The 21,531-nt window shown below is 41.7% G+C and overlaps 1 protein-coding gene across 1 annotated transcript; it reads left to right on the top strand.

Annotated features, from left to right (window-relative positions):
- Positions 1-5,643: 5,643 nt before the first annotated feature.
- On the top strand, positions 5,644-18,558 carry DYNAP (dynactin associated protein). Its single transcript, XM_075932646.2, has 9 exons — positions 5,644-6,120; positions 8,938-9,177; positions 11,415-11,621; positions 13,471-13,704; positions 14,266-14,419; positions 16,510-16,619; positions 16,755-16,868; positions 17,165-17,314; positions 18,204-18,558. Exons 1-9 carry the CDS (start codon positions 6,037-6,039, stop codon positions 18,336-18,338), a joined length of 1,428 nt encoding a protein of 475 aa, XP_075788761.2. The 5' UTR covers positions 5,644-6,036; the 3' UTR covers positions 18,339-18,558.
- The last annotated feature ends 2,973 nt before the right edge of the window (positions 18,559-21,531 follow it).

Genomic DNA, 21,531 nt, shown 5'->3' with positions numbered 1-21,531 from the left:
AAATCATTTGCGCAAGAGGGCCAGTGTAAACAGCACTGTACTGTTTTCTGCAAAAAAGCTCCGATCGCAAAAATGGCGATGGGGGCTTTTTTGCGGAAAACCGCCTCTAGATGGGCCACGGATGCTTTTCCGCAAAAAGTGCTTTTGCGGAAAAGCATCCGTACCAATCTAGGCGTGCTTTTCCGAAAATGCTTTTAATGGAAAACTTTTCCGTTAAAAGCATTTTCGGAAAATCATGCCAATGTAGACGTAGCCTGTAAGTGCACCAATGGAAAAGCCAGATAACAATGCAGAAGACCCTACCTAGTATCTGCATTAAGACAATTTTTTATTGTTTAAGATTATACTAAAGATCTTGAGACTTAGTAGGCAATATGGTGCTATTTTTCAATAGATTAAGTGAGACAAATTAAAAACAAGGAAACTTTTTTTTACCTGATTGTTCTCAGTTTTGCAAACTCATATCTCTGCAAAGTGGATGTAAAATACTGCCATCTGGCTTTTTTTAGCATTGTAAGCCTACATTACATTTATTTAGTGTGGATATAAATGTTTTCACAAGGGTTAATGCAGTGGAAATAAATATCCTTTGACTCTGAGTTGTTTAGAAATCAGTGTACCTTTAACAGGGCACAGGGTTAGCACATCCAATTGTTACAAATTTGCAAAAAGAGCAGTAATATATAAAACAACAATGTACAACCACTCTCCATGTGTTTGAATGGAAAATTGAGACCCTCAAAGCATTTGATATCCCAGAAAAGTTACAACAGGAGTCTTCCATAAAAATGTGCCACAGGGTCTTACACGTTCCTACAGTCAGAAATGTTACCCGTTTGGAAGCCAAAATAAACTGAACCAAACAAGTTGTTCACATCTCCACTGGATTAGCAATACATTTTATCTTTGGATAAAGACATTTTTGATCCTCTATGATCAGGGTGACAACTCATATGAACTGACTAGAATATGGGGTTACAACAACCCCTGAGAAAGGAAAGAGCAATATAATTGGCAAAGTACCTCCTTTGCATCTTGATGGGAAATTATCCTAATAAATAACCATGCTTACATAAATAATGACTTAAAAGAGAAGAATTTTTATGAGTAATTATGATGCCTCACTTGTAAAAAATAATTATGAAAAATCATTTCTGCTTCAGTCAACCTGTTTGGTAGCTCAGGATGATTGAATTTTATGGAGAAGGTTGTGTAATGATGTGTTTTCTTTCTGGTAACTAAATCACCTTAAATTAAATTTATTAAAGTAAATTCAGACACACAAGTTAGGTAAGGTAATATTTTTTATCGGGCCAAGTTTTCAAGTTACACAGAGCTTTTCTTCAGAGCTCAAAACCTTGGTTTGATAAAACTCACCTTGTCTCTTTAAAGGGTATGTCTATACTGCAAAGTTAATTCGAAATAACAGCCGTTATTTCGAATTAACTTTAATAGAGTCTATACATGCAAACCACTGTTTCGAAATTAATTTGAAATAGCGGAGCACTTAATTCGAATTTGTTAAACCTCATTCTAAGAGGAGTAATGCCAAATTCGAAATAGCTATTTCGAATTAAGTGCTGTGTAGACACTTAATTCGAAATAGGGGGCCTCCAGCCCTTCCCAGGGAGCCCTGGTGGCCACTCTGGGCACAACCAGGAAAACTTACTCTCCTCTCCCCCAGCCCCGGAGCCATTAAAGGGGTAGACCCTGGCCACAGTGATTGTGCCAGCTCCAAACCTGCCAGCCCAGAGCCAGCAGTGGCCACCGGGGCCCCTGACCCAGTGGCCCCAAAACGTAAGCCAGCAAGTCACTTGCAGCCAGCCCTCCACCGCTCCCCAGGAGCAGTTTGCCAGCTCCCAGGAGCCTGACGGGCTGGAGAAGGCTGGTGCCTTCCTGGTCCAGGGTGGAGATCATGGACTTTATTCAGGTTTGGGGGGGATGTCCCCTATGTCCATGATCTCCGCACTAGATGGAGGAATGCAGCCATCTATGGCAGGATAGCTGCCAGCCTGGCCACCAAAGGCCACATGCGAACCCAGGAGCAGGTTTGCATGAAAATCAAGTTGGCCTGGAGAGACCCCCGCAACCCTGGGCCCTGAGCTTCCCCTCACTCTTCTTCCCCTTGCTTCCCACTTCCAGCTCCCTCTTCCCAGGTTTCCTCCTCTCCTCTCCCACCCTCTCTCTTCCCCTCTCCCACCTCCTTTTCCCAGTCTCCCCAGAGGTTCATCCCCCTCTCAGTTTTGTTCAATAAACTCAGTTTCTATTTTTGAAAATGTGTCTTTTGTTTGACATCAGGAAGGGGGGCTAAGGAGGGGTAAGTGGAAGGACGTGAGGGAGGAATGGGGCACGAGCTCCCAGTGGGGAGGACCGGGGTGGCTCTGAGGGGTGGATGATCTCCTGCAGGGCCTCCTGGATCCTGACAACCCTCTGATAGAGCCCCCGGATGACAGCCTGCAGCAAGTGCAGCCGGGCTGATGGCAATGACCCCACGAGACGCACCGGCGTGCCCAGGGGCAGCTCTGGCTCCATGTGACCGAGTGCTGTGGTGTCCTGAGTGTGGACATTCAGGGCACTCCGAGACAGGACTGCTTTGCTGTCCCTCATCGAGGTAGACAAGCAAGCGGAGAACCCTGAGAACTGTCTGTCCGGGGTGGGGGGTAGGGTCCCTTTAAGCATAGAGCTCAGTTAGCCTCAGGCAGCAGCTTCACACACTAAGTCCTAACCTGCTGCCTTGCTGGCACTGGTTCCGGCCAGCCTTAACTTCAGTTCACTCCATGTGGACGCGCTATTTCAAAATAGGTTTTGTGTGTAGATGTGTTCATTTAAATTAGCTTAATTCAAATTAACTATTTAGAATTAAGTTAACTTGAATTAACACTGTAGTATAGAAGTACCCTTTCATATTCTAGGACTGGCTGCAGCTACAACACTGTAAGAAAAAGAAAATTGATGTGTAAAATTCAACTTTTGAAACCGTAGAATGGAATTAATACTTGGTCTATAGAAACAATATCTCTTTGACCTGCCAAAGAGGCATATTATGCATCTGTCATGCTGTTTATAAAAAAATTCCAATAGTCTGTAAGTCTTTGAAGTTGTCTACAGATAATAATGCATAACTTAAGTTTTGCAAATTATACAAAAAGTCCATATATTGAAAAAGCATTCTGAAACCAATCATGTAATTATAAAACTAAGTGAAAATGGTGTGTCAAAGCACAAGACCTAGCTTGCTATGAAACTTTCCAGCAACACCTGTCTGAAAAACAGGTGAAAAATATTGTCTGATAGAATCATTGATAGTCAAGAGTATTGGGATCAATTTAAAAATAACATTTACAGCACATGTGCTGAAACCATAGAATATTGCACTTATCAGCACTAAGACACGTTTGAAAAAAATGAGAAAATCCTAGCATTAATTCAATACAGAAGAAATGTAATCTGTCACTGGTAAAATGATTCCTCTAATCAGTGAAAACATGAGGCTTTTCATCTGCTCAAAGCCAAAGTCCAAAGGAGATAATGTGACAACAAAAACAAGTGGTGGCAAGAAAAGGCTTCTGAGATGCAGGGTTTTATAGACCAAGATGATATGAGGAGACGCTTTGAAGCAACAAAAGCTATATATGGGTAAAACTCCAAAGGCCCAACTACTTACATTCGCAGGATGGCTACACCCGCCTCGAGGACAATGCAGACATCAAACCACTCAAAGGAGTACTTTGGGATCCTACTAAACAGCTAATCCAGTCTCTGAAGACACCATTGAGTTCACTCCACGATGCTCAGCAATGAAACACCTTGCTGAGACTCCATATTTTGAGGAAGTCTGGCTTACCATCACCCAGGTAAAAATCACAAGGCACCAGCTGTGGTTTTAGAAGTTGCCAGAACAATGCTCCAGCACCAACTTTGCCAACTCCTTAATACAATCTGAACCTGGTACAAAATTCCATCTGATTTTAAGAACACTAATATTGTTACAATATCCAAGAAAGGGGACAAATGTTTGTGCAGGAACTACAGAGGTATTGCCCTCTTCTCCATTGCAGGGGAGATCCTTGCCTCTGGATCCTATTAAACTGCATCCTGCCCTTTGCCGAGAAACTTCTCCCAGAATCACAGTGTGGCTTCGGGCCATCTTCAGTCACGTTATTTCGAAATAATAGACTGCTTATTTTGAAATCTGTAATCCTGCTTTCCTTGGGAAATTAGTTATTTTGGGAGTTATTATTTTGAATGTAGACATTTCAAAATAATTTCCTAGTGGAGACATGCCCATAGATGCACTAATGTAAAACTGTGCTGGGTTGATGTGAGTTACTTGTGGAATCTTCCTTTTTTGCAGCCCACCTGTACTATGGATTTGTACACCATCAGTCTGGTTACATTGGTGCAAAAATTTAGACAAGCTTTTAATTTAAGGCTTCAGAGAAGATGCGGACTGCTCATTCATATACTAAAGAGTTAATGTGATTGGATCAGAAGGATAGTTTCTTTGGTGGCGGGGGCGGGGGCTCTAAAAATTGCAATCCATGATTGCCACTTGTTATCCTTTTGTCAGTTTTTCTTTCCCAATTAGCCAAATAGCCTGTCATAAGACGGGATTTTCAGGTCTCTCCTCCAGGTTGGTCTTCTCTCCTGAGCCTCCAGTCTCTCGCTCCATCTCTCTCTCTCTCTCTCTCTCTCCCTCCTCCTACTGCTTCCCCCTCTCTCTCAGCTCTCCTCCGCCTCCTGCCTCTCTCGCCTTCTGCCTCTCTCTCCGTCTCTTTCTTTCTCTTCTCCCTCTCCTGCCTCACTCTCCCTTTCTCTTCTCCTCCTCCTCCTGCCTCTCCCCTGCATCTCTCCCCACCTCCCTACCTCTTCCCCTTCCCCTCCCCCTTCCACCATGGCATTCGGCTGAGTGCTGGCCGCTCAGCCGGGCTGCCACGAGGAAAGGGGGCGGTGGAGTGACATACACGGCCAGGGGACGGGGCCGTGTACGTCACCGCCCCGCCCCCCTTCCCCTCTCACTGTGGCACTTGGCTGAGTGCTGCGCGCTCAGCCGGGCCACTGCGGGGGAGCCCAAACGGCCGCTTGCACCGCTGGCTCCCCCGCGGCAGCCCGGCTGAGGGGCGCAGCACTCAGCCGAGCACCAAAGCAGGAGGGGAATGGGGGCAGGGTAGTGACGTACACGGCCCCACCCCCTGGCTGTGTACGTCACCGCCCTAAACCTTCCCCTCCCGCTGTGGCACTCGGCTGAGTGCTGCGCTGCTCAGCTGGGCGGCGGCGGGGGAGCAAGCGGCGGCAAGCTGCCGTTTGGGGTCCGCGCTCCCCATGCAGCACTGCAGGAGGCAAGAGCAGCCCCCAGAGGCGAGTCTATAACACTACAGCAGCATTACAGACTCACAGACATTGGGCTACTATATATATAATGTAACTAAATAGTAATGATTCAGTAACTTTATTGTTATCAAACAGATGTCTGTTTGAAAACTGAGACAATTTTTCACTTTGCTCTAGTACAGTTGTCCACTGTTTTTCTTTTGTTTTCATTACAGTGTCTTTACCCAAAATATTTCGTCAATCATCATGGGAATGAAGACTTGCAGATAGGGCAGAAGCTTCTCTTCACTGGGAAAAGAGCAGATCATTTGCTGCTTTTGTACTGCTTTCCAGCTCACCATGACCTTGATGTTGCTGTGTGTGAGCTGCCCACTGTCAGTTCCTAGTCATCTTCAATTAACAGAACTAGTGTGTCTTTCTGCCTTGTCATTTCACAAGTTTTGTGTGAAGCAGCAATGAGTTGAATAACGTCCATCCTGAATTTGGAAATAGGCATATCTTGTGTGTGACCATTTATAAAAGGAGACTTCCTGGATTGCAACAATATTTAGTCATAAGTTCATTTTTAAATACTATTACTGTCCCTGTGCAACATAAAAATTAGTTGTTTTTTAGTTGCTCAGTTCTAGCAATATCGCACACAAATTAGAACTAACATTTTTCAGCCAGATTTTCTTTTACAAAAGCCCGTTCCAAATTCTTTGAATGGATAACACAGGATTTGAACTGAATGAAGAGAGAATACAAAGTTCCTCACAGAAAAAGGAATGGACAAAGCAAGAAATACCAGTAAGTTCCTTTTTTGCAATTATTTAGAACATCAAATAAGAATGAGGGTTGAGGCTTAATATCTTGTGTCACGATATAGTAAAATAATGTACACAAATATACCATGAAGTGAAATCTTCCTAATTCTCACTTTGCTAACTGGCAAATATAATAAGAAATTGCGGTAGCTTTGCATCACTTAACAAAGATGTGATAGTAGAAAGCTTAATTACACACACATTCAACTGATTTAACTAAATTCACTTCTAGATTGAAGTGCAAACACCAGAAATGGGTGTTTGGTTGCAGTGTAGACATACTCTAAAACTGTTGCATTTACAGGGAGTTTGTGGTTAGTACTTAGCTGCCTTCCCAGCAGCTCTAGGCTATAAATATACCAGGGTTAGCAACTCCACAGTGACCCAACTGATTTTACACATTAGGCATTTTTAGTGAGACCTAATGTGCTATAACAGTTACCATGATGACAAGTATCAGAGGGGTAGTCTGAATCTGCAAGAACAACAAGAAGTCCTGTGGCACCTTATAGACTAATAGATTTATTGGAGCATAAGCTTTCGTGGGCAAAGACCCACTTCATCAGATGCATTTGACCTGCATCTGACAAAGTGGGTCTTTGCCCACGAAAGCTTATGCTCCAATAAACCAGTTACCATGATGTTGAATATATGGGTATTTTTAATACAAGTTTAGAACTGTGGGATTGACATAGAGATACTATAAGGTAATGTGTGTTCAATGCACTGCAAATCAGAACTTCGGATGCAATATGATCTAATATTTTTTCCTCTATGATGAGGGCTCTCTGAGGATTGTTACTAATCAATATTTGAACCTAAACTATTTAATAACAGAATATGTGAATGTGTCTAAAGGAAGACAGTTGTGTAACGGAATATGGTAATATTTCACACTCTCTTTTTTGTTTTATTTTCAGTGAGAGTTGTTGCCAAACAGATTTAAGGAACATGTTACTGTTATAGGTCTGTCATGAGGTCCACTCCACTAGGGACCTCTTCCTAGCCCCTCTGGAATCAGCTCCTTTCAGGGCCATTATCCCCTTCTTCTGCTTATTGTTTATTCTATTGCCACTTTCCCTCTCTCTACATTTACCAACCCAAACTCCCTCCTTCCAGAGAGTATCTGTAGGTTACTCTCCATAGCCCCAAACACGCCACCTTTCTCCCACAGAACCCATGTCTACACTAGGAAACTATTTCAAAATTACTAAATTCGACTTAAGAACTCCCGATTTAACAAATTTGAACTAGCAAATCCACTTTATGGGAAGCCTCAAAATTAGTCTGAGGCAGGTACCATTATTGTGGACACACTACTTTTACTTAGAGTCCCAGGAAGCACCGGGGAGTAATTAGGTCGAATTACTCTGTGGAATAGTTATTTTGAAATAGCAGCACCAGAGCATCCACACTTCTGCTATTTCAAAATAACTATTTCAAAATTAGCATTACTTCTGATGAAAAGCAGAAGTACAGAATTCGAATTCCTTGGCCCATTATTTCAAAATAACAGGCTTGGTAGTATGGACGCACCACTTATGAATTTGAAGTGGCGGGGAGGGTTATTTTGAAAAAAGGTCCTGGTGTAGACCAGGGCCGAGTAAACAGCCACTCCCCGAGTTATGAACACCTCCACTTATGACCATCTGCACTTACGACCAAAGCGGTCGTAAATGCAGATCCGAGTTACGAACCGCGATCCGTGCTTACGAACAGCGCGGTCACCATGTAACTCTATGGGATCCGAGTTACGAACATTTCGAGTCCGTAACCTGTTTATAACTCTGGGAGCGGCTGTATGCAAACAACTCCCCTGCAAACCCTTATCGATTCCCTGCTTCCAGCACAATTAATGGGCCTAACTGGTCACTGACTGACTACCTTGACCTTTTTCAGTATTGAGTGGGGGTGCTCGAAAATGTTGTCTATCTTATTTTGTTAAGGGCTGCAGAAGTTTAAGCAGCTGGGGTGTGAAAGATTAAACAATACAGTTTGAAAAGCAATCTGTAGGGATAGATTGCACCCTCAGCAAGTTTGTGGATGAGACACAGTTAGGGGGAGAGGTAGATATGTTGGAGGGTAGATAGGGTCCAGAGTGACCTAGACAAATTGGAGGATTGGGCCAAAAGAAATCTGATGAAGTACAACAAGGACAAGTTCAGAGTCCTGCCTTGGGATGGAAGAATCCCAAGCATTGTTACAGGATGGGGACTGACTGGCTAAGTAGCAGTTCAGCAGAAAAGGACCTGGGGATTACAGTGGATGAAAAGCTAGATATGCTTCTCAGTGTACCCTAGTAGCCAAGAAGGCTAATGTGTTCCTTGCATGCAGCAGTGCTTTTCCGGGATACCTCCGGTGTCCCAGAAAAGCGCTGCAGTCTAGACGTAGCCGGGTAGATCCCGGATCTATTCTGTAAGCCTTGATCACATGAGGAGTGTTTACATTGATAGGCACTAAAGAAAGCTCCTACATAGGAAGGAAAAGGGAGTAGAATGTGTGTAACTCATGAATCAAGTCTGTAGTATTCAGCCCTTGTGTGAAAGGCTTCGAAGATTTATTCATAGTTTCATAAACATCAAGCCTGAAAGGGGAATTAGAGCATCTAGTCTGACCTACTATATGACAGAGGTTATAAAAATGTCATGCAGTTACTCCTTTTAGTTCTGAATCCACTAACTTGTTTGACAAAAGCATATGTTCAGGAAACGTATCCAGTGTCTTGATTACACAGGTAACATTGTATTAATTGTTGTTCTGTTTGTGAACTAACAACATTGGTTTTTCAATTGTCCTGTAGGAAAGAAAGAGTCGCTGGTCGCTAATGAACATCTTTCTAATTTGTCTCTTGGCCTGCATAATCTCCACCATCGTAGGAGTGCTGATTTTCTCCTTGGTCTACATTAATAACACTAGATTTATGACAGAGCAAAATCTTCAAAAACATGAAATAATCTCTCCAAAACCACCAATAAGAACGTCAGACAAAAAAAAAGTAGACGTCAAATTCCAGTTTCTGAATCATCTGAGTAAATCTAAGGTAGCAGTTGTTCTTCTTACAAAACAGTATTATTGTACTCAATGTAGAAGTTTAGGGACAAATTTTCAGACTGGCTTTTTTGGGGGCGGGAAGGGTTTCTCTCCTTTTCTTCCCACAGAATTGCAGGCACAAAGAGATTTATGGGTTTTATTGAATGATAAATAATCCAAAATATTTATATCTTTTGGGCATCTCATTATCTGCACCCACAAATAACTATAACCAGAACTATAGACGCAAAGGGAAGTCAGTTTTTGAAATGTAGCAGTGAAACTGCAAAATGTGAAACCATGTTACACATTTTTGTAAAGCTAGACTATAAATAGAAGCCAGTTAGTTGAAATTGCAAATCTTGAGAACCGAGCTAAAATGTATGGGAAATGATCATCATTTGCAGTGGATGTGTTCCTGACACACCGTGAATGGCGAAATTTGCAAATACTGGAAGCTGCAACTCTGGCCCCTGTGGTGAACTCCCTGTGGCTATTGAACTCACTTCAGGCATTAGCAGCTGCAGAGAAACTCACTACAGCTGCTGGAAGCCCCAACAGCCACGAGGAACTCACCACAGCTCAGGGGAGCCCCAAGGCACCAGAGGCCAGGAGCTTCAGTGAGTTTCCTATGGCTCCTGGCTCCCCGTCGCCCTATTAGACCAGGACAGGAGACCCCCATGAATAAGCAGAATCGTGAACCGTAGAATAAACATGAATGTAATGATCTCATTTCAGTCTCAGGCATTTTGCTGGATTTACAGCCTTGTAGTTTATGTACAAAAGAAACAGATTACTTCATAGTTTATTCTCTTCATTACTTCAGAGTTTAATTTTTCAAAATTTATTGAACTTTTTTTTTTTTTTAAAGAAATTGACCCATTTTAAAAGGACTCCCTTTTTCACAGAGCCAGGTGTTAAAGGCTTTCTCTACACTGCAGGGTTTTTGTGCAAGAAACTTTTTGTGGAAAAGATCTGCAAAAACTTCTTGTGCAAAAGTGCACCCACACCTCAAAAGTGCATCGCAAAAGCAACGTGCTTTTATACAAGAGTGTCCACACTGCATGGACGTTCTTGCACAAGAAAGTTCTGATGGCCATTCGCAGAATGGCCATCAGAGCACCTGTGCTTTTTGTGATAGGCTCTTTTTGCGCAGGAATTCTTGTTATTCCTTGTAGAAAGAGGTATACCTACACCACAAAAAGCCCACTTTTCTGCCATTTTATTGTCCATTTTCTTGCGCAAAAACACACTTGAGGTGTGGACGCTCTTCCGGTTTTTGTGCAGAAACCCTATAGTGTAGACATAGCCAAAGTGTATAGTCTGACTCTCTTTACAAATTCTTTAAAAGTATATTTATAAGGATATTTCTGATCTTTTGCTCATGTTTATAAGGGTTTTACCTGCAAAAGAGAAAATTATTGCTGAGTCAGTGGAGAGTTAAACTGATATACTGTGCTGTCAGATACATAAATTAAAAGAACAAAAAAAATTTCTAATTTCTTTTAATTCTGATATTCCTAGGCATTAGCTGTAACTTTAGGCACTGTAAACCATATGTCCTTTTCAAGATTACAGTGTCCCTTTAATATGCTTTCCCAATGTATGGTGACTTTTTAAACTTATTTGATTTATTCTAGATGGAGTTCAAATAAATGGGAAGAAACAGTTCCTGGCACAAAGGGTTTACACTCTAAGACCTTGATCCAGGAAAACATTCTCTTCAGGAGGGCTGCTTAAAAATCTGCTTAATTTTAAGCATATACTTAAGTGCTTTCCTAAATCAGTGTTTAAAAAGACAAAACAAAGAGAAGAGGGAATAGAGGAATTGCTTAGTTTTTGAAAGCTGATACTCACCAGCTGATTCTGGTGAAATCCTGGTTCTACTGAAGTCATCTTGTGTTTCTCATTGTTTTTGTTTTTGTTTGATACACCTAACCTAATTGTTAGCCATTAATTTTGCTTAGAGTTTTGTCTTAGAACCACTGCTCATCAGTCATCGTAAACAAATGGTTTTGTAGCAATTTGATTTATGAAGGTATATGTGGACTCATCAAAATTGTACTAAAATGCACAAAGAGAGAAGCCTCACCAAGGGTGGAAGATTTCCCCAAGTTTTCCACAAATTTAATGTTTTCATAAAAAGTAATGTTCTGAAATCTTCCCTCCATATTTTTTCTTTATTTCCCCGCTGGCCATGCCTTTTTTCAATACTTGTAAAGAATAACTTATGTCTCTAATTGCCAGGTATTTCAGTTTCCTGGGGGTGATATTCAGTGGGCCAGATTTAGGTCTGATGCAAATGATTATCACAGTGAGGAGGAAATGGAATTTGGAACAAGCATCAACAATCAGAGGTCTAAGATGACTTTTGGAACATTACGGATCAAGGGCAAAGGTCTCCGAGCCCCCCACTGGCATTTTAATGCCAATGAACAGGGCTTTCTCCTAAAGGTACAACCTGATTATTCTAAAACACCTGTTGTAAATTTTTGAGGGAAGCATGATGCCAGTCTGTGGTCCTATATACAAATGTTAATAAATAATGACAGCACTATCAGTGGTTAATGTGTGTTATATTTTTATACCTTAGTGTATGAAATTATTAGGGCTATCAATTGACCTGCATTAACACCTGTGATTAACGCAGGACAGGATTAACACGTTAAAAAAATTAATGCATTAATCACATGCATTAATGCTGCACTGCCTCTAATGCGCTGCCCCTTTAAAGTGTCAAAACGGCACTTCAAAGGGGCAGCACAAGCGGAGATGGGGATCAGCTGGAGTCCCCAGCTGATCCCCGTCTCCGCTGTTGCAAAGTCCCTTTGAAGTGCTGAAGCGGACTCCATCTGATCCCTGTCTCTGCTTGCACTGCTCCTTTGAAGTGCCATGCTTGGTGCCTTAAAGGGGCAGCTTTGCATGCCTGGGGTCAACTGGGGACTCCAGCTGATCCTGGGCTCCATGCAGCACTGCCCCATTGAAATGCATCCGTGGCATTTCAAAGGGGAGTTGCACGCGATTAATTGCGGTTAAAATTTGTAATCACTTGACAGCCCTAGAAATTATAGTCTTATATGGCCTGATTTGCAGACATTCTGAATACTCCCAGCTCTGGCCAAAGTGTAACAGTTGCATTCAGTGGAAATTGTGCACATTCTGCACTTCTAAAAACTCGGTCACTTATCAGGGTGCCTGTGCATGACTTAGGTGCTTAATATTAGGCACCTAAATTTGAAAACATTTGTCTTATATCCTCTGGCTATCCATTTCTCCATCTGTAAAATAGAGATAGTAAAAGTTACATGAGATACAATACAGGTTGTGCCTCCTTGAACCAGGACTCTCTGGTCCGGCAACATCCGTTGTCTGGCAGGACCAGGGATGTTCTGGACCACAGAGCTCAGGTATAGGGAGGCAAGGCCGTGGTTGCAGGAGTGCAGTGGAGAGGGTGGCAACTCACCTGGGAGCCCCATGTGGGGTGGGAGACGCAGAGAGACGAGTGGCTCAGCAGAAAGTTCTGCACCCTATAGCCAGGAGGTAGCAGGGGTTGGCAGCAGCTGCAGAGCTCTGGCCCCAACTGCATCCAGGGAGCATCAGACCCAGCCGCAGAGCTTGGGGTCCAGCAGCAGCTGTGAAGCTTTGGCCATGGAGCTCAGTGTCCGGCAGTGGCTGCAGAGCTCCAGCCACAGATCTCAGGGGCTGACTGTGGAGCTCTGGCTATGAATCCCGGGGTCTTGCAGGGACTGCAGCTGCTAGGGAGCTCCAGCCTGGGGATCCACAGCCAGGCAGGCAGCAGCAGTGTTGGACTGGAGCCCTAGCAGGGGGCAGGAGTTCAGCACAGGCCATGTTGGGGAACCTCCCCTGGTATGGCAAATCCCCTTATTCGAGACTGGTCAGGTCCTGAGGGTGCCAGATGAGAGAGGTCCAACTTGTACAGGGGGTAGTGTGAAAATAATTAGAAACTATATCTAATTTTGAAAACAAATTCATATGTACTTTGAAGAATTGACTCTTGAATATACTTAGAATAATAACATTTTTATTATTAAATATTTAATATTTATGTCACATTCAAACTCAAAGGCGCCTTCCAACAATTTATTGCTGAATGCACTGTTCTTGATTTGGTCTCTCAAAAGCAGAGTAAGAGTGGGACTATCACCAGAGTGGCTGCCACAAGTCACATGTATACTTGAATTATTAGAATGTAACCAATATCGTTTATGAGCTGACTATGGAAAAAACTAATGTTTGCTTCTTTCTTTCATGACTAAGTTCTACTACTCTGCCTGTATTTCAGGGTAGTGCCTGGATTGGCATTGTTGATGCTGGTGGTAGCATAGTAACCACATACAATGTTACAGCAGGCCAAGTGATTTTCTTCCCTAAAAACACATTGCATTGGGTAAAGAATGTGGGAGAAGATGACTGTTTGTTCCTTTTGTTTTTCACAACACATGAAGAACTTCAAACCTTGGATGTTGATGATGTATTTTTCTCTACACCAGAAGACATAGCAGCAAGATCATTAAAGGTTTGAACAGTAGCTTACACAACCCTGTCTTGCTGAAAATAATCCCCAGAGGGTCCAACCTTGCCCCTTATCAATTTCTGGTGGATTCCCTCTTTTCCTGGGTCCCCTGTCTCCCACCTGCAAGGATGTGTATGCCCCCAGTGTAGCAGTGTCCTCTCATCCTTAGAACAAGTCCTTGTCACAGTGGGGCAAGGGTCAATGGAGACAGCATATAGGCTCACAGTATCTTCTGGATCCATGGGAATCTTAAGGTTATCCTGGTGGAAACTGCATTCCATAGGGAGGAGGCAAAACCTCCCTCCTTCATGGAACAATTTGTAACATCTACCCAGGAAAGAGAGAACTTGCATTTTGTTTTAGTTTCCAGTCTCTTTAGGATTGGAGTGAAGTATACAATCCACTTACAATATGTATAGAGCTAGGAAGTATAAGGGATAATGCATGACAGATCAGACCTTCAATATGTCTTAAAATCAGAAGCACATTACTTGATCTAGCAGCTCTACTTTTCCTGTTTGCTTCCTGCATTTGCTAACATAACATTTATTGCATGTGTTTTAGCCTCAAGATGGAGTGCATTTCATTAGAACATTCAAGAAACAAACTGAAGATCAGGCCATTAACCTTCCACCAAACTTAGTAGAGCTCGTTCAGAATGCCAGCTATGTGCAGTCTCCAGCCAACCTAGTGTGGCAATACTTCTATAACCTCAAAGGTACAGACCTAAGAGCTTGGTGTATAAGGGTGGGGGGATGTCTCTCTGTTTTGAAGGAAGTACTTCTTCACAAAATGCACAGCCAGTCTGTGGAACTCATTGTCAGGTATGTTGTGAAAGCCAAAACTATCACTAGGGTTCAAAAAAGAATTAGATAAGTTCGTTGAGGATAGGCCCACAAATTGGTTTTAGCCAAGATGATCAGAGATGCAACCCTATGCTCCTAGTATCCCTACCCTTCTGACTGCCAGATGCTGGGACAGGACAACAGGAGGGGTCACTTCATGATTGCCCTGTTTTGTTCATTTCCTTTGAATCCCCTGGCATTTGCCAGTGTTGGAAGACTGAATACTGGGCTAGGGGGATAATTTGTCTAACTTGGTATAGCCATTCGTATGTTCTCATGCTGATAAAATGTAATAAAAATTAAATATGATAGAAAGGAGAAGTAGTAATATAATAGTCTAGAAACAATCTGTACCTTAATAAAAGAGACAGTATTGAGCCGGAATTACTAACATCGTCTTGTACATAAATGATGATATACTCTCTGTAATTGCTGCTGTATGAAGCTGTTTTACTCCATTGATTTTAGTGGTTTACTGTGAAAGGAGAATCAGTAAGTAACAGTGCACCAACTTAGGTACTGTATCCATATAAGACCAGGCAGAAATTTCAAACATAAAGTTCTGTGGGGTTGTCTTTATCCTGAAGTATAACATGCCCAGTGCTACAGTGGGACCTAAGAAATAGCTAACATTTAACCCACCTGTATTTTTCATACAAGAGATAATAAATTCTCATTAAAGGGTCTGTGGCCTTTGAAATACAGGATAGGGTTGTTGAGAGGGAAGGGTATTGTGACTCCGATTTTTAGAATTTTTTGCATAGTTTGCATGTGAATTTGCAGTGAATAAGCACTATACAAACAAATACCTGATAATTCTCTTCATACTCATGAACAAATAGCACAACCTATCCAATGACTATAAACAGAGTTTAGTTGGCTGTCACAAAAATGTTAGCAAGTCACTTTTTTGTGTTAAACAATCAGCGCTATTGCCCAGGCCTATTAATGTCAAAGAGCTAATTGACATAAATGCAAGACTTGAGAAAGTAGATTTCCAGACACAACCTGTTGAGGTGGCCATGGATATTAGAAAGAGGAAGATGTAAGCCCAAATTCTCAGCTACAGGCAATGCAACTCAGAATATTTGTATGTATTGGTGATCTTGGCACTCTCTTGATTCTGTGCCATCTGTTCTTTACTCTAATTCTCTACCATAATTTAGAGCAGCCTAAATTACACCATGTCAACTTCTATGTAATATCTCAAGGGTCTATTATTTCAACTAAGAATTGGCCAGATTTCACAGACACCCCAGACATGAGTATGCACCTTCCATCGACATGGCCTTAGGATTGGCACTCACTGTGAGCTCAAATGAAAAGTAATTGTTCTGGTGGCAATGATTCCAGCTGTCCTGAATTCTGCCAGGTGTTTAATCATCAGGAGTGAAGGGTGCTCAGCATCTCCCAGGAAATGCTCTAGTATTCTACCTTGAGCATACTAAGGGTATGTCTACACTACAGGACAAGGTCGAATTAAGACACGCAACTTCAGCTACATTAATTGTGTAGCTGGAGTTAAAATACCCTAGCTCAAATTTTGACACTGTCCACACTGCAGTAAGTCAAAAGGAGCACAGTTGTCAGTAATATCAATGAATATATTGCTAGTTATTAATCTTAATCTAAAATAAAGTCTGATTTCAAATTTCTTATTATTTGTACAACTGCTGCTTGCATGTGTGAGAGTGGGGTACTATGCAAGTATAAACCACTGGTCAGTCTGTGTTATACATCCCCTACTGGTGACTGTTTCACAAAGGATAGGAGTCTGTTACTGGCTAAAGGTAGATGCTCACGCTCATGCTTTTAGCATCAGATGTCACAAATTCAGTTCCTAGTGAGGATCCATGATCTCAATCAACTATCAGAGTAGCTTTAGTACATCTTCAGGCAATTAATTACTAATCATATATGGGAATATTTTCTAGTAATTTGCATTTAACTGCCATTCATTCAGATTCAACAGAATTCAAACTTCCAGGAGGAGTAATTCAATGGGCTCGCTATCGCAAAAATGGAGCTGGTCTAAATGACAATGAGAAAATCTTCAGTGACTCACTGCAAAGGGTATGTATATTCAGTAGGGCATTCTAGTTGCTGAGACAAAGTAACATGCAAAGCATGTGAGTTCATCATCACTGTCAAACACAGCTAAGATGTTGCCATACGGGAGGTTGTCTGAATGTTGTGCTTACTTTCCAGCATGAAAATACTCTTACCTTAGCAACTATCAGGATATACAGCAATGGACTACGGCAACCTCATTTCCATTTCAATGCTAACGAGATGGGCTATGTCATTAGTGGCTGTGGAAAGGTAATTTGCTAACTCACATATTTCCAAAATGTATTATGTTAATCCTTTCACCAAGGCAAAGAAGTTGAAACTTTTGATGAATCCCTTTTCCCTATATGGCGAGTTGAATAATAGTAGCTACAGTCCTCCCTTGTGGATTCCTGTCTGGTGCTCCACTCAAGCCAGTGGATTTGTGCTAGCAGATCTCAGTGTAGAACAAGGGCCGAAATTCTTATTAATCTGATGATGACTGGGCATGTACTGTTCAGTATTTGAACATTTTCCAGCAAGGAATAACTGATGCATCTCTTGTTTAGGTGGGAATTATTGTTTCATCTAAAATTACCACTGATTTTGACATTGGCATTGGTGATGTTGTATTTTTCCCCATTGGCACACAACATTACATTAAGAGCACATGTGATGAGGATTTGCTTATGATTCTAGCATTCAGCACAGGCAACCAGGTAAGAATTCATAATGGTAAGTACTGTATAAGTAGCGGGAAAAAGAATAAATTGGGCTTATTCCCTGATTGTATAAGCATAAGATAATCACTTACCTTACACATACTAACTTTACATACTCAGTTGCTCTGATTCAGTAATCTACTTGTTGTTTTACCATTAAAAACAATTGTTTTTTAAAGAACACAATCATTCTTAAACAGAAATTTGTCTTTGCCCAGTCCACAAAAAATGGTGTATCTGGAAAAAGAGTTAAGATTTTAATAGCTTTGATGAAAAGTACTATGCAAATGCTAAGTTTTTTATTGTTTATGATATTTTTATGATGTGTGTGCTCATTAATCACGTGGGCTTTGTCTAGACTGGCAAGTTTTTCTGCAAAAGAAAGTGCTTTTGTGGAAAATCTTGCCAGCTGTCTACATTGTCCACTTGAATTTGCACAAGAACACTGACAATCTAGTGTAAGATTGTCAGTGTTCTTGTGCAAATACTATGCTGCTCCCATTCGGGAAAAAGCCCTCTAGCACAAATGTATTTGTGCAAGAGAGCCAGTGCAGACAGCTAAAAAGTGTTTTGCGCAAAAAAGCCCCGATGGCGAAAATGGCAATTGGGGCTTTCTTGCGCAAAACTGTGTCTAGATTGTCACGGACACTTTTCTGCAAAAAGTGCTTTTGTGCAAAAGCATCCATGCCAATCTAGATGCTCTTTTCCGCAAATGCTTTTAACGGAAAAACTTTTCCATTAAAAGCATTTGCGGAAAATCATGCCAGTCTGGACATAGCCATGGTGTTTTACTCAATTTATTTTAATGTTCTGGACTGTTAATAGGCTTACAAAATGATCATTTAATAATTAATTATTTCTATTTGAAATACGTTATTTCCTATAGCTGCAAACCCTTGATATGGATGACTACTTCCATGCCACAGCAGATCATATTCTCGCCCAGCTATTCGTCAAGAAACAACAGGAATTTAAGAAGATCCCAAAGTTTAGTGAGGATCAGGCAATTAACCTGCCATAGCCACTAATATTGTCAAATATAATTACATTTCACTGCCTTTTTTAAAAAAAGTATCTTACCTTTCTTGCTGTTTATCTGGGAGAGCAGTTCAGAAAACAAAGTAATCTCATTTTAATATTTGTATGTAGTTATTTTAGTTGGTATTTGAGACACAGTATTGTTTAAAGTATTTTGCAAGTAAAGGTGAGGCCTGCCCTTCAGATTAAATTTTTAAAATTTGCTTTGTTCCATTTATTAATTCATACACTTTGTCTCACTTTACTTTTCCCATCAAAGTACTTTAATTTACATTGCTGCACACATTCACTGTGTTTAAACTCCACACCATTCATATACAGTGTGGACATCATTCTTTGATCTCTTGATTGAAATTACTCCACAAACGCTAGTCAAACAAACAGGGCACTGGATATGGACTCAGGAGACCTGGCTTTTAATCCTGGTGCTGCCCGCAAACTGCTGTGTGACCTTCATCAAGACACTACATCTTTTTGTGCTTCTATTTCCCCTTTTTCTTCTCTGTCAGTTTAAACTATGGCTCTAAGGCACTGACTGTTTCTTACCATGTGCAGCACCTAGCACAATGCAGTCCATTTCTCAGTTAGATGTTCTCACCTGCTACTAAAATAGAAATAGTCATCTCTGTCTGAATGCAAGTTCATTTGTTCAAGAATTCCTCTTAAATGGTAAGTGCTAGGCCTACAAAATTTGGTATGCAGCTAACCCTTCTCCTTACTTAAAGCAAGGTCAGGGTTTGGTTGTGCCAGGAGAACCGGAAGCCCCAGGAAAGGGACAGTTTTCCATAACATACAGTGGGGGGGACTGCTGTTTGGAGGAACGTGATACAACAGTGGCCACTAGAGGCAGCAAGCCCACATGGGAGACCAACCTGGGGGCAGCTGTAGCACCAAGGGAGTGGCCAGCAGGGTTGGGACTCTGCCATTTTGCCTGCCAGTAGTTCAGGTAAGAGAGGCCCCTCTGCCTGAAAAACAGCTCCCGACAGCTCCCCTGTACCAGGTCGAGCTACTGAGGGGTGGAGAATGAGAGAGCCCCATTGGCCGGCACCAAGCCAAGAAGGGGAAGAGAAAGAGGCCCTGCTGGCTCCCCGGGACAAGCCGGTGGGCGGGCTATGCAGTCCCCATGTCCTGGGCTGCCCCTGGGGGAAGCCGATGGCTACTCCCACCCCCTGCCCTGAGCCCCTCCTCATCCCCTCCTCACTCCTGCAGCCTCCCATGCCTCCTGTCCTGAGCCCCCCCCCCACATCCTCAAGGCTATGCCCTGACTCCTGCACCCCACCAATGCCAGCCCCCTGCTCTGAAAGACCTGGGTAATGCCAGGTAAGTCTCCTAAGTGATGTCTACATTACAGAGAAGATCAAAGCAGCTGCAGTCAATCTTCTGGGGTTCAAATCAGTGGGTTTAGTGAAGACACACTAATTCAAACTGAGAGGGCACTCCCGCCGATGCCGGTGGTCCTGTTCCTACGAGGTGTAGAGGAAGTCGAAGGGAGAATGTGCTCCCTTGATTTCCTGCAGTGTGGACAGCACCAAAATTCAATTTAATATACTTTGATACAAGCTATGCAATTTACATAGCTCAAGTTGTGTATCTTAATTCGAACTTATCCCCTAGCGTAGACTTAGCCCTAGTAATTAATAGTGATAGATGGCTGCTATGATATTTTTTAGAACAATTTGAAAGCTCAAACCACAAATTGATTTTGCAGGACCCCAAATTTTGAGAGGCTACAAAATTTTGCAACATTTACTGTAAATTTTCACTTGATTTTTTCCACGAGTTTTCTGTGGCCTTACTAACTACCCTATGGAGACATATAATGATGGGGTTTATATACACAAATTTTTTTGGGATGTGGATATTTCCATTCTACTTCCTTTGCCTTAGAGTCAGCCTGGCTTAAAATAGTCTCTTTTCGAAGGTATTGTGAACATATTTTGGTGTTAATCCTGTAATGACTATAAATTGAACTGTACTGTTGCCATTTACTGCATTGTAATGAAGTGATCATTGCCTTACATTATGGAGTAAGTGGAATTAACAGCCTGTGAAATGCATTTGTAGGGAAAAAAACGTGATTATCCAGTCAGCTACAGTTGTGTATAGGCAGATGAGTCTTACATGACCTTTTTTTGACTAAATAATTAGCTTATTTCCTGACTTATAATTTTGAATCTGAGTTTAAACAAACTAATATACACAGAGCAAGTCCCCAGTTCAGCAAAAACAAACAACCAACCCCACCCCCAGGAACAATGTATGCATGTGTTCACCTTAAAGCGCATTTGTAGGTCCACTGAAAATAGCAGAATAAAGACAATGGCAAGAAAACAGGGTAGCAAACTGAGATAATTGTTAGGTAAGATCCACTAAGGGGAAAAAACTGTTCAGGACAGTTGGCAATTTTTTAAAGAGACATTATTAAAGGCACAACAACAAACTATCCTAATAAATAGGAAAAATAGGAAGCATGATAGGAGTCCACCTGGCTTAACCAGGAAATCTTCAATGATCTGAAATTCAAAAGAGGCATGCAAGAAGCAGAAATTGGTCAAATTACAAAGGATAAATATTTTAAAAATAAAACAATCATATAGGGAGAAAATTATAAAGACTAAGGCACAAAAAATTAAACTACCTAGTGAGACAAAGGGTAACAAGAAAGCACTTTATAAATACACTAAAAACAAGAGGAAGACAAAAAACAAGGTAGGTATATTAGTGAGGAGGGAAGATAACAACAGGAAACAGCAATGGCAAAAGTGTTAAATGCCTTTTTTGTTTTGGTTTTCCCCCAAATGTTAGTAGTGATCAGACATTAATACAGTGAACATCAGCATAAAGCATAAAACAGGCCAACCTGTTACAGATGAAGAGCCAAAATAGTGGTAGATACAGCACAAAGAGCCGAGAGATAAAAGTTGTTGAGCAAAAAAAAAACCACCGCAACTTTGTCTCTTTCAGACAAACACACTGCCCCTTTAAGAGGTGCGGGTGCGGGAACCACAATTTTTTCTTTGAAGAGCCGCATGTGGCTCGCGAGTCACAGGTTGGCTACCCCAGCATAAAGCATAACAATGCGAGTGTCTACACAGCCATTCCGTTATTGTGAAATAATTTTGAAATAATGGATGGCTTATTCCGAAATCTGTAAACCTCATTCTATGAGGAATAAT

This window comes from Pelodiscus sinensis, chromosome 6, assembly GCF_052426305.1.
Source record: "Pelodiscus sinensis isolate ZL-2025 chromosome 6, ASM5242630v1, whole genome shotgun sequence".
Lineage (NCBI taxonomy): Eukaryota > Metazoa > Chordata > Testudines > Trionychidae > Pelodiscus > Pelodiscus sinensis.
This window is presented reverse-complemented; position numbering and strand designations above follow the sequence as displayed.

Bases quoted from the DNA above. Each gene is read 5' to 3' on its own strand.
- DYNAP (XM_075932646.2), top strand. From the start codon at position 6,037: ATGGATAACACAGGATTTGAACTGAATGAAGAGAGAATACAAAGTTCC. The intron at 11,622-13,470 runs GTACAACCTGAT...CCTGTATTTCAG, and splicing joins AACAGGGCTTTCTCCTAAAG to GGTAGTGCCTGGATTGGCAT. The intron at 13,705-14,265 runs GTTTGAACAGTA...CATGTGTTTTAG, and splicing joins TAGCAGCAAGATCATTAAAG to CCTCAAGATGGAGTGCATTT.